Raw genomic sequence first — 11279 nt, 5'->3', positions numbered from 1 at the left:
GACAGATGTCGCGTAAGCTAGCCCCTCCCACGATCTATTTATATTGAAAAAGGGAGGGGCTGGCTACGCAAGACCACCAGTGGGAGGGGCTAGGTCTATTTGGCTATGGGTTAGACGCTAGCCGCGCAGTTGCTGATCTAGACGCACGTGAATCACACGAGGAGAAGAAGCTTTTGCTGGATTTGCTCCAGCGCGAGAACGTCATAATAACGTGAGACCCCGGATCCAGTTTCATAGCTTGGATGACGCTAATTCGATTTCCTAGAGAGCTCGATAGCTAATTAAATGTAATTGCGTTTGATACATGAAGCGGAGAGGAAGCCCTTGAACACGAGAGTCAATGAAGCTGTTGATGGACAAAGTGCTGGTGAATAATGATATGAGCCCAGGAATGGCATACATGGGACTGGTCCGCTGAACCTACACTCTCCAGCAACGTTTCTTTGCTATACATATATATATATATATATATATATATATATATATATATATATATATGTGTGTGTGTGTGTGTATGTATGTATGTATGTATGTATGTATGTATGTATGTATGTATGTATGTATGTATGTATGTATGTATGTATGTATGTATGTATGTATGTATGTATGTATGTATGTATGTTTTTTGGTCAACTGGAACAGGGCCATCGTCATCAAGGTGGTCCTAAATTACGTTATAAAGATTCTATCAAGGCTAATATGAAATCTTGTGGGATTGACTTCCTGCAGTTTGAGAAACTATCCAGTGATAGAACAAACTGGAGATCTCTTTGCCGTTCATCACTCCAACAGTTTGAAGAAAATCGTATTAGACATCTTCAAGCTCAACGTCAGAAACGGAAAGAACAAATTGTTCCTACCAACAAGTCATTTGTTTGCCAATCTTGTGGAAAGGAATGCCGTTCAAAAGCAGGTGTTAAATCCCACCAGAGACACAGAGGACACTAAAGAGAGTCATCACTGTTATCAGTGGACATGCAATCATGTATGTATGTATGTATGTATGTATGTATGTATATATACGGGGACTCAGGTTGCTTTGAATTGGTTGTATTATATTAACCGTTCACTGCAGGTCACTTCTTCTTGTCTCATACTCGTCTTAATATTTGCCCCCAAATTCTAACTTTGGCGTCATCGCTGATTGCGCCAGAAATGAACACTATAGATTAATAACTTGCTTTACAGTAATATAGCAATGAGGCCTTCGTGGAGATGGAGCAAAATTTTACCTGTTTCCTTGACCTCCACCAATGCAGGTGTGCTGCACTTTATACACATATAGCTTGAGTACAGCCAGTCGCCAAAGCCTAATTCAATTCTATAACTTGTTGCTATGTCGGATTGTTGCTGTCACGTCGCTACACACATTTATGGAGTTTAGAAGGAACTAGGGATTCGGGGAGGAGCTAAAGATATTTTTAGAAGAAGTCAAATAGAGTTGCAGTTGCCGTAGCCTCGAATTTCCAGACCAGAGAGCGCGCGAAGCGCGCGAACTCTAGTCTGGACCAAGTCGATACTAAAATGATTTCGGAAGTATTTATCAAAAGCGATGGTAAATGGTGTCTAACAGCGTAGGATCGTTTTACCTAGATCAACATATCGTTTGTAAATGCCATGAGATCTCACAAACAAAGAAGAGACGTCTGCCGTGTTTGCGGCGATATCTTGGTGGACGGCATGAAACGACGACTCTTCGATTTTTCGGCAGACCGCTAGCTAGTCTAACCGCTCGACTAGCGAGACTACCGCTCGACCAGTTGTCAAAGGTGATGGTCTAGCGACGCTGCTGTGCATGTCCTCTCACCGCAAGCTTGAAAATATTAAAGAACTGAAGCTGAAACTAAAACTAAGATGTGTGTGTGTGTGTGTGTGTGTGTGTGTGTGTGTGTGTGTGTGTGTGTGTGTGTGTGCACAGTCTAATCATTGTTCTGGCATGCAGAGTCTTGTCATTGTTCTGGCGTGCACTTAGCCACCCACGAGGATTTCACAGGCGCGCAATCAGGTGCTAGTACACTTAGCATAACCAATTATTGCTAAGCCAATCAGAATTTACAACCGAGATTCGGGTTGTAGAAGCTGATTGGCTAAGAAAGGCTATTTCCGAAATCATTTTGGCATCGACTTGGTCCAGAGTAGAGTTCGCGCGCTTCGCGCGCTCTCTGGTCTGGAAGTTCGAGGCTACAGTTACCGGTGAGGGAGAGTGTGAGCGAGAGAAGAGAAGAGAAGAGAGAGAGAGGAGAGAAAGAGGAGAAGGGAGAAGAAGAATCAGACGGAGAAAGTCTGTACGAAGAACATAAGCACAACAGACAGAAGGGACAGAGAGAATTGGTGGTTACCGTACTAAACCGTCGGTTACGTGGTGTTGAAGAGCTTGTGCGCGTATATGCACGATTGTACTCATATATAGTCCGTAACATTAATTTAATCATTCACTGCGAGTCGAACTACGTCGTCTTCCGTGTACGTCGAAAAGCTCTTGGATTCTCGCGCGCGACAGTTGCTATACTAGTGAACGCTGCTTCGAATCTATTGTAGTAGAACGAAATTTAATTAAACAGATGACAACAAGTGCAGCCTAACATGACAGTAGAAGTTAGTATGGTAAAGTCACGTATAACATTTCGTCCCAAACATGCACTATAGTATACAATCGTTTAATCAATTAACAGTTTTGTTTGCAACTCTTTCAATGTTTCTTCAAAGAGCGTTGTTTCCTCTGGAGACTCTTGACAATCATTTATGAGTTTCTCCAGGTTTGCCCTGACTGTATTGTATTTTCTGCAACGATTGGAAGGTTCTGTACTCCAACAATCAATAAGTATTTTTGTCATCTCTTCAACCAAAGAAGGATTTACCCCATACTCACTGTCAGAATTCGGTTTTTCCAACAGCTTCAAGTCGGGTCTCGCAGCCTCTCTCATATCCTTGCAACAGACTCTTACCTTGACTTCGTCAATATATTGGAACTCGACGTTTTCTGTATGACGATTATCTCTGAAGTGATCATGTGGTTTCCTACGAACTATGGTTTCCCAACAAACAACTGCAAAGCTACATAGAAAATACCAAACGTTAAGCAAAATGCGTTTACAGAGCTTGATCATCAGATTGTGTATACCTGTACATATCTGCCCATTCAAAATCAGGTTTCTTAAGAACAAGCTCTGGTGCCATGTAACAGTTGGGAATTCTTACGCTGCTGGCGTTGGACCCACGTTGCAATAATGGTTCTTTCTCTTCTTTGCAAGTGTCTGACGTACACAAAATTTTCTGTAGTAGTCGTCCTGGTAATTTTTTAAAGTTTTTTGCAATCCCAAAGTCAGCAATTTTTATCTTTCCAGTAAGACACACTAAAATGTTATCTGGTTTCAAGTCACGATGCACGTAGCGTTTTTCACGCAAATACATCAGGGCCGACCAAATTTCAGAACAAAATTCCATTTTCCTTCTGTCCGTCAAGAGAACAGTAAATTTATTTGAATTGTCTGTACGTGTATCGTGAAGAACGTGTGTCAAAGCGCCTGGTTGAACAAGTTCTGTAACAAGAAACAAAGTAAGGTCCTTTGCCTCTCCTCCTCCACCATAAAACTTAACAATATTCCTGTTGTTGAGTCTTGCAAGGCACTGCCATTCCTTTACTAATGGCTTGCTTAACTTTTCTCCAAATAGCTCTTCTTCCTCGGTATTTACTTCTTTTACAGCAACTAGAATGTGATTTTTATACATACCTCTGTATACAGTTCCGTGTCCTCCCTTGCCTATTTTGGTTTTCTTTTCTATTTCGTCATTGTCGATATAGACGACGGCTTTCTTGAACGTCTCCAAGACCAGTCTTAGTTTTTCTGATCTAGCCTTAGTAGTATTAGTGCATTTTTTGTAACATTTTTTGACTATGATTGTTATGATTGTTATGATCGCAAAGCCAATTGAAGTAAGATATGCAGCTAAAATAATCATAACTGTTTCATCGTCACAGTATCTTCCACGGTACCAAAAACGAGAACATTCACAAGTAAACTCACCATCTTTATCCAATTTACATTTTCCGTGTTTACAAGCGTTGTCATTGCAGATACTGCAATCAGATTTTGACGATTTTGCGGTACCATTAGTAGTAAAACGTTTGTCACATAGTTGGCAACTTTCGTCTCCGCCGTTGCCATAATATCCGGTAGGACAAGGAACACATGTACCATTCGGAAAACTGCCTTCGTAGCCTCTGTTGCAACCGAGTCTAATAGCAAATACTCCGTCGTAAAGAGTGTCATTATTACTCAAGCCTCCAAAGATGAAAAGGAAACTATTTTGAAACAAGGTGGAATGAAAATATCTAGGAATTGTATCTCCAATAACATTAATAAGTGTCCATTTGTTACTTAAAGTGTCATACGATGCCACAGTATCTAACACATAATCGTGGGAACAGTATGGTAAGCTTTCGGCAAGTGAAAGAAAGTTGTTTGTAGGTGAATGACTACACCCTCCGTAGACTACCATTTCGTTTCCAATCATTGTAACAGAATGACCAAATACTTTAATAATTTTGATGGTGTTTTCTGCGTGCTCTCCAGGAAGATATGGCAGCAATTGTTTCCAAGTTAACGTAGACAGACCAAGTTGCCACAGATCGCCAAACACCATCATACCGTCAGTTCCCCCAAATACTAACATAACAGCCTCACCAATACTATCGTTGTAGTAAATGACTGCAGAATGACCAAATCTTTTACGGGGAGAAGATTCGTTTGCTACTATAGGAGTCCAATTTTGATCAATATTTGCACTTTCCGTCCAGCTCTCTGACCAACGTAACGACCAAGTATCATTGAGAGCGGATAAATTTAGAGAAGAAAGATCACTGAGTCCACCAAATAGATACAAAGTCGAATTGTAAATTATCAAAGAATGAAAAGCCCTGGGACATGGACAAGGTTGATTTTTACTTGGAGACCAAACATACCAGTAAAGAAGGTTTGGTGCTGCAATTATAAGTCTGTTTTCAAGACTTTCAGTTTCCCAATAAAAACCTCCAAAAGTAAGAATTGCGTTGGCACCAGTTACTTCAGTGTCGTTAGACCAGATGCTTGACAATACAACTGACACCGACGAGTGACCGACAACTCCTGAAACCAATCGACTAGATGGAATCGTCTTTTTCCAAGATTGTACAGTTCTGTTTTCTATAAACACTTGCCATACACTACCGTCAGCAAACGTAGTACCAGAAGAGACCTTCTTTACTACACCTCCAAAAAGAGCAATGGAACCACTGCCTAGTGCAGTGACGGTGTATCCAGCTCTCGGTTCAGGATGCTCGCTGATGGCACACACGTAAATCCATTCGGATTTTGCTAATCCATCACGTTGTCGCAACAGCCATACTTCAGTGAAAGGATCATAGAAATGATGGTGTAAAGATTTCACGTTTTGTGCTCCACCTATCATGTAGGCAATTTGGTCTCCAGTACTTGTACTAAAACTAATCAATGTAGTCATTATCCTACCTTTGGGAAACTGTAGAAAATGCGACTTATTTTTTATGTCCCATCCACTTGTGATAGAGCCATCTGACAGCTGAATTGTCAGCTCCGCTAGCACTTCTTTATCAAGATTGTCTAAGCTTTGTCCAACAATGCCGTACACAACCCAACGACCGTAATTTGAGTATTGAAAGAAAGCAGACGCTGCGTGGGTGATAGTCAAACTAGTAGGCGGAGTTAGTTCTAGAAGTTGCCACACCTTCTTATTCATGTCTAGGACATACGTGTCTCCGAAAACACTATAGTTTGTATGAGAGCCTCTCGCCAAAGGCATTTTCATGCCACCATGAATGAACATTAGATTTGCTTGCTCTATAGCAATAGCAATGTGGCCTCCACGGGGAGAGGGAATTTTACCTGTTCCCTTAATCTCCACCCATATATGCTGCACTACATTGTACACATGAACATCATTCATGCACATAGTCTGATTACAGCCTCCAAACACTAGCATGTTATTTCCCAGACTCACCGATGAATGGCCACACCTTCTTGGTCCTTCTACAGTGCTGCTCCAGTGTAGACCTTCGCTTTTCTTCTCACTCACTTCTAGGTGCCACACACTTCCCAGAGCTTGTCTGTCTTTGTCTAGACCACCATAGAAAACAACGGGGCGACCACCAGTCGCTAGAGTCGGAAAAGACACGGCCGTATGCAAATATCGCCCTCCTGGAGATCCATCACTACTGCCCACACTGATTGGCACTTCAACACCAGTGTTGAGGGTAAACATAAAAAACTGAATTTGATCAGAAACTTCTGTCTCTAAGTCGTCGTATACGCGATATGTTGCTCGACTCACTCGTCCACCATGCACGACAAGCATTTCAATTGGTTGAGGTTCATGAGTAGATCGATTCGGTACGTAAACAAGACGGGCAGCTGCATAGCCAAACATGCCCTTGACGACTGGCAACGAAGGCACATCGTCGCTGTGAAGCCACTGGTTGTACAAAACGTTACTTGAGTGAGTAAGGCCATAGGACACCAACGTATTAGTGCCCTGCTGTGTCAAAGTCGAATCCTTCTTCAACGATTCTTCTACTGTCTCGGCAATAGCATTACGTCTTGGACGAGCAGCGCTGCTGCTACATTTTGTGCTGTCTGAATACGTGAACGTCCCCACAACAAACAGCAAAATGACGAGCTCCATTAGCCTCGTACCAGCTCTCGGACGTCGTACCCGGTTCTCGTATTACAGGACAACGCGGAGAGGGTCTGGGAGCATCCCGCCTACCGTTGATGCTCAGATTATCAAACTAGCTCGTATGTCACCGAGCCTCAGGCTACTAATACGATTAGTCTAACAGTTATTCTCATGTGTCACATGGAATGTCTTGCAACAGACTTGACTTTCCCATTCGTACTCTACTTCTTTCCTTTCAATGTTGGTATCCTGTTCCTACGCAAGCTCTACGTATTTGCCAACTCCCTGGGAGAGACGACTTCCTCTCCAAGAGACTCTAGAGCGGAAGTCCTAGTTAGCACCCTGTCTAACATGTACAGCACGCGCTGCTATGCTCCAAATATTCTAGAATCGTACCACAAGCTTCTCGATTCGTATTGTTCTCGTAGCCTAGCACAGTAATAGAGCGGCGTCTAGTGCGACCCTAGTCCATTCTACCTAGGCTGCTGATCGAATCACATTGGACCTCACAGCTTCAGATAACTAGAACTCAGGATCGTGTAAATGAATCTCTTTTCATGCAGTAAAATAAATCTCTTTCAATGCAGCTACATACAGTACAGGGACGAAATGTAAACAGTAAACGTTTGCAATCAGATATCACAGCTCTATATGCATAGCATATCTTTGATGGACTAGAATACGCCAACCCACGCTTCCGTCTGTCTGTCTGGATGGATGTCTGTAACGAGCAGATCCACACGACGCTGGTCTCGGATCGTCGCGAAACGCGGAGGAAGGGTCGAGATCGGCCGTCGGAGACGAACGGTCGTTCGCCCGGACTGCCTCCGACGGCCAGAAACGAGACTTTGGCAACCTGAAATGAGATGCGCCGGAGTATGCAGATGTGACGTGTACTCACCAGCCACTGTATGCCATTCTCAGGTCTAGAATAGAGTGCATGATGCACCCGCTGCAGTACCGGGCAGCTTGTTCGTGCATCCGTGCGCCAGTACATATCTAAGTATGTCACAGAAGGTGCGTCTTCATTGCGGAAGTGGCGTCATTCTCCCTGAATAGATCACGACGTTTTATGTCGGAAGAGTTTGAGGTGGGAAGAGTCTGAGATGGGGAATGCGTAGAGTCCAAACTGCCCTGTCTGGAGTGTGTAAGAACGCGTGTTAGCCTCGCGAGCCACGCTCTTTCGCGCAGTCGCTAAGTTAAAAGCACGTGAATCACACGATGAGGAGGAGTTTTTGCTGGAGCAATTCCGGCAAAAGCTCCTCCTCCTCGTGTGATTCACGTGCGCTTAGCTTAGGGACTACAGTACTCGGAAAAGCTTCGCTTGCGCGGCTAGACGCCTGTGTGTTATGAGATAAATTGCTACCGCCCATAGAGCGGGGCAATGTGACGTGTGCTCGCCAGTCACGCCATCCTCTAATGGTATGGTAGAGTGCCAGATGCGCCCGCTGCAGTCAGAGTTAACTAAAGCAATGTGTATTGTGCGTTCAAACGCGCGCTGCAGCCGAGTAGATGGAAAGCTTCCCAAGTAAGTGTGTGCGTGTGTGTGTGTGTACATGCGTGCGCGTGTGTGTAGATTTTGTCTCTAGAGTAACACACGTGGACAGTCGCGTAGCCAGACCTAAATTTTTAGAGAGGCCATATTAACATTAATATATAAATTAATTAATATTAATGAATTAACATTTAACATTGGAGGTTGATATAAACTTGCACACGCCAACCGCTATTATTGAATTTTTCTAATATTCAAGTTTATGTGCGCTACATACGTGCCTTTCAAGCAAATTGCTTCATACAATAGTCAATACGCCTGTGTTATTCTAATTTTAGCCTTCTCCCGTTGTCTACTGAAGCAAACTTATCTATTGTCATATCAAAAGTTAACCAGTTACAAGACAAGTCTTTCTCAATTGACAAAATTGTCAGGTCGTTCATTCTGCTGTCACTCATTGTCGACTGTAGGTAAGTTTTAGTCCTCTTCAAGTTTGAGAACGATCGCTCACAGATAGCCGTACTTACACCTAGTGTAAGAGCTATTGTCAACAGCTTGACAATAATGGCGAACCCTTCTTGTTGCGATTCAAATAAAAAAGAACATCAGAAATGACTGTTAGTTGCTTGCCTGAGAGGATATGCATAGCTTGTTTGCATTGCTCTTCCATCAGTGCTGTTTCGTTGACACCATACCTAGTAGCAAGTGGCATAAGCTTCTCTGAACTAAGGAAGTTTTTCCCAGAAGGCGGAGAACAAGCTTGGATACAATTCATGATTTCTCTATTTTCTTCTGAAAATCGTCGTCGTAACTCGCCTACCCATGAATCAATAACAGGATTGTAGACATGTGCTTGATAATAATGTTTAGTAGTGGCTTCTTCATTTTCTTCAGTTGAATCGTCTCCGGCTACATCTCTTCTTTCTGTTGTATCCAACACTACCATATCGATAAGTAGTCGTTGAAAGTTTCATTTCTTACCCTTGCGACGTACATCTACAACAGCAATCTCCAAACGCTCAGCCAAATCAACAGAAGCCTTCCAAGTTCTCTCCCACTCTTTGTCATTTCTGCTGCTACGAATAGATGACAGGACAGAGTCACCAAGTTCCGCTGCAGCTGCTAGATCAAGTGAGTCATCTTGCAGTTGATCTGACAGTCCTTTGGTTATTGAAAGTCCCTTGACGAGTAAAACCAATATGAATATAAACCTGAAGGTCCAGACATATGTCAAGAGACCTCCTGCTTCGACTCTTCGCTTACTGTCTCTGTCGTTCTCAGTAAGAGCCTCTAAAGTAGCAACTATTTCTTTGAGTGATTGCAGAACTCCAGATACAGCATCAAAGTGGCATGCTCATCGAGTATTGCTGAGACTCTTGATGCGCAATGGTTTCTTTCTACCTGCCACCCTCTGGACTTCCTCAAACACAGACAGAACAGCAGAAGATGACAAAAACAGGTAGAGCATTTGATAAACAGAGAAGAATTCGCTGACGAATTCCACGTTCTTGGAGCAGTCCACAAGAACTAGGTTTAACCCATGCGCAAAGCAATGCATGTAAATGGCTTGAGGACATAACTTCCGAATCCGTGCTTGAACCCCTGACAATCGACCACTCATCACAGAAGCTCCGTCATAAGATTGACAGACACACATTGAGAGAGGTAAATTGTGCTGTGACAAAGTGTTGGTTATCAATGTCGAAAGTCCTACTGCTGTAATGTCATGAGCAGTGACGTATGTCAAGAAACTTTCATACACTGCAGAGGCCTTGACATATCTCACAACAATTGAAACCTGCTCCTTCTTGCTAATATCTCATGTTTCATCTACCATCCAAGTAAAGTGTTCACTGTTTCTCACTTCTTCACAGATCTTGTTTCGCACCAGTGATCCCATTACCGATAACAACTCATTCTGAATTTCAGGTGAGCAATAACGTGCATTCTTGGGTAATTTTCCAATCTTCTGTTGCAGATGTGTGTCATGATCTGACAAAAGATCCAGTATTGCTTGAAAATTTCCTGGATTTTGTGAATCTTCAGTTTCGTCATGACCTCTCAAGGCTATCCCTTGTTTTGCACAAAGGAGGAGTATGTCAATGACAGTTTCCAAAAGATATCTATTGTCTTCTATTTCCTTTTCTGACATCTGAAGCGTTGACTGAGACACAATATCTTGTATTGTGTGACCCTTTTGTGCAGATTGACGATACTCTCAGGGGCGTACGCAGGATTTCTCTAGAGGGGGTTCGTAACTAAGTTGCCGAAAAGTTAAGTGCTGTACTACTTTATAGATTTATATTATTTTTTACAGATAATTTCAATGTATCCAAAATCGGGAGTCTCGTTGTGTCTTCTGCTGTCCCCATATGTAATGGTGCTGTGTAGTTGCGCTCATGCGGCATTGCCTAATTCGAATTCCGCCATTACCTACCGCCTAGAGGGGGTTCGTCCGAACCCCCTCGAACCCCCTCTGCGTACGCCCCTGACTCTTCCCATGCAACAAACGATGATCTGTGAGCAGATGAAAGTTTGTGTTTTAACAGAGAGTTGGACTTCTCTTTGTGACCACATGTCTTCTTCCAATTAGAAAATCCTGTCACAGTAAACGCTTTGTCAGTGGTCAAGCTTGGAGCAAAGTGACGACAACAGTAACAGTAGCAGGCATTATTCATCACTGAATACTCCAACCATTTGTATTTGATATACAACTCCCTTTTGAAATGACGCTCTCGTTTGCCAAAACTTCGTGATGAGAAACTTATTATAGGTTGTCGGGGTTCTTCATGAGGTCCCGAGGACAGATCTGTGTAAACAAATCAATCAATAGCCCACATCTAGTCTCAAATATTTTGAATGTAAGATTACCCACTGGACTGCATACTTCAGTACACTTATCATTCTCCGCTTGATTTGCCGTCTCGGCCACACTGCTACTACTTGCCGCCTCGGAATCCCCATTGGTCGAGTCAGACGTCACCATAGTAGCAAATGTGACAAATTCTTGTGAAGCCAAATCAATCCTCTCTAGATCCTGTTCGTCTGTTCTTACATGGGGAACCTCAATTGACTCGATTTTCCTAGTAGCCAT

General features: G+C 42.9%; 2 protein-coding genes across 2 annotated transcripts; both read right to left on the bottom strand.

Annotated features, from left to right (window-relative positions):
- Window positions 1-2517: 2517 nt before the first annotated feature.
- On the bottom strand, window positions 2518-7178 carry LOC134184924 (uncharacterized). The gene is made up of 2 exons (XM_062652694.1): window positions 3122-7178; window positions 2518-3054 (listed from the first exon to the last, which is right to left on the bottom strand). Exons 1-2 carry the CDS (start codon window positions 6694-6696, stop codon window positions 2658-2660), a joined length of 3972 nt encoding a protein of 1323 aa, XP_062508678.1. The 5' UTR covers window positions 6697-7178; the 3' UTR covers window positions 2518-2657.
- Window positions 7179-8732: 1554 nt separating this feature from the next.
- Window positions 8733-11279, bottom strand: LOC134184672 (zinc finger MYM-type protein 1-like). Its single transcript, XM_062652419.1, has 5 exons — window positions 11057-11279; window positions 10657-10994; window positions 10050-10337; window positions 9167-9365; window positions 8733-9124 (listed from the first exon to the last, which is right to left on the bottom strand). The coding sequence occupies exons 1-5, from the start codon at window positions 11277-11279 to the stop codon at window positions 8733-8735; spliced, it is 1440 nt and encodes a 479-aa protein (XP_062508403.1).

Source organism: Corticium candelabrum, chromosome 9, assembly GCF_963422355.1.
Source record: "Corticium candelabrum chromosome 9, ooCorCand1.1, whole genome shotgun sequence".
Classification (NCBI taxonomy): domain Eukaryota; kingdom Metazoa; phylum Porifera; class Homoscleromorpha; order Homosclerophorida; family Plakinidae; genus Corticium; species Corticium candelabrum.
This window is presented reverse-complemented; position numbering and strand designations above follow the sequence as displayed.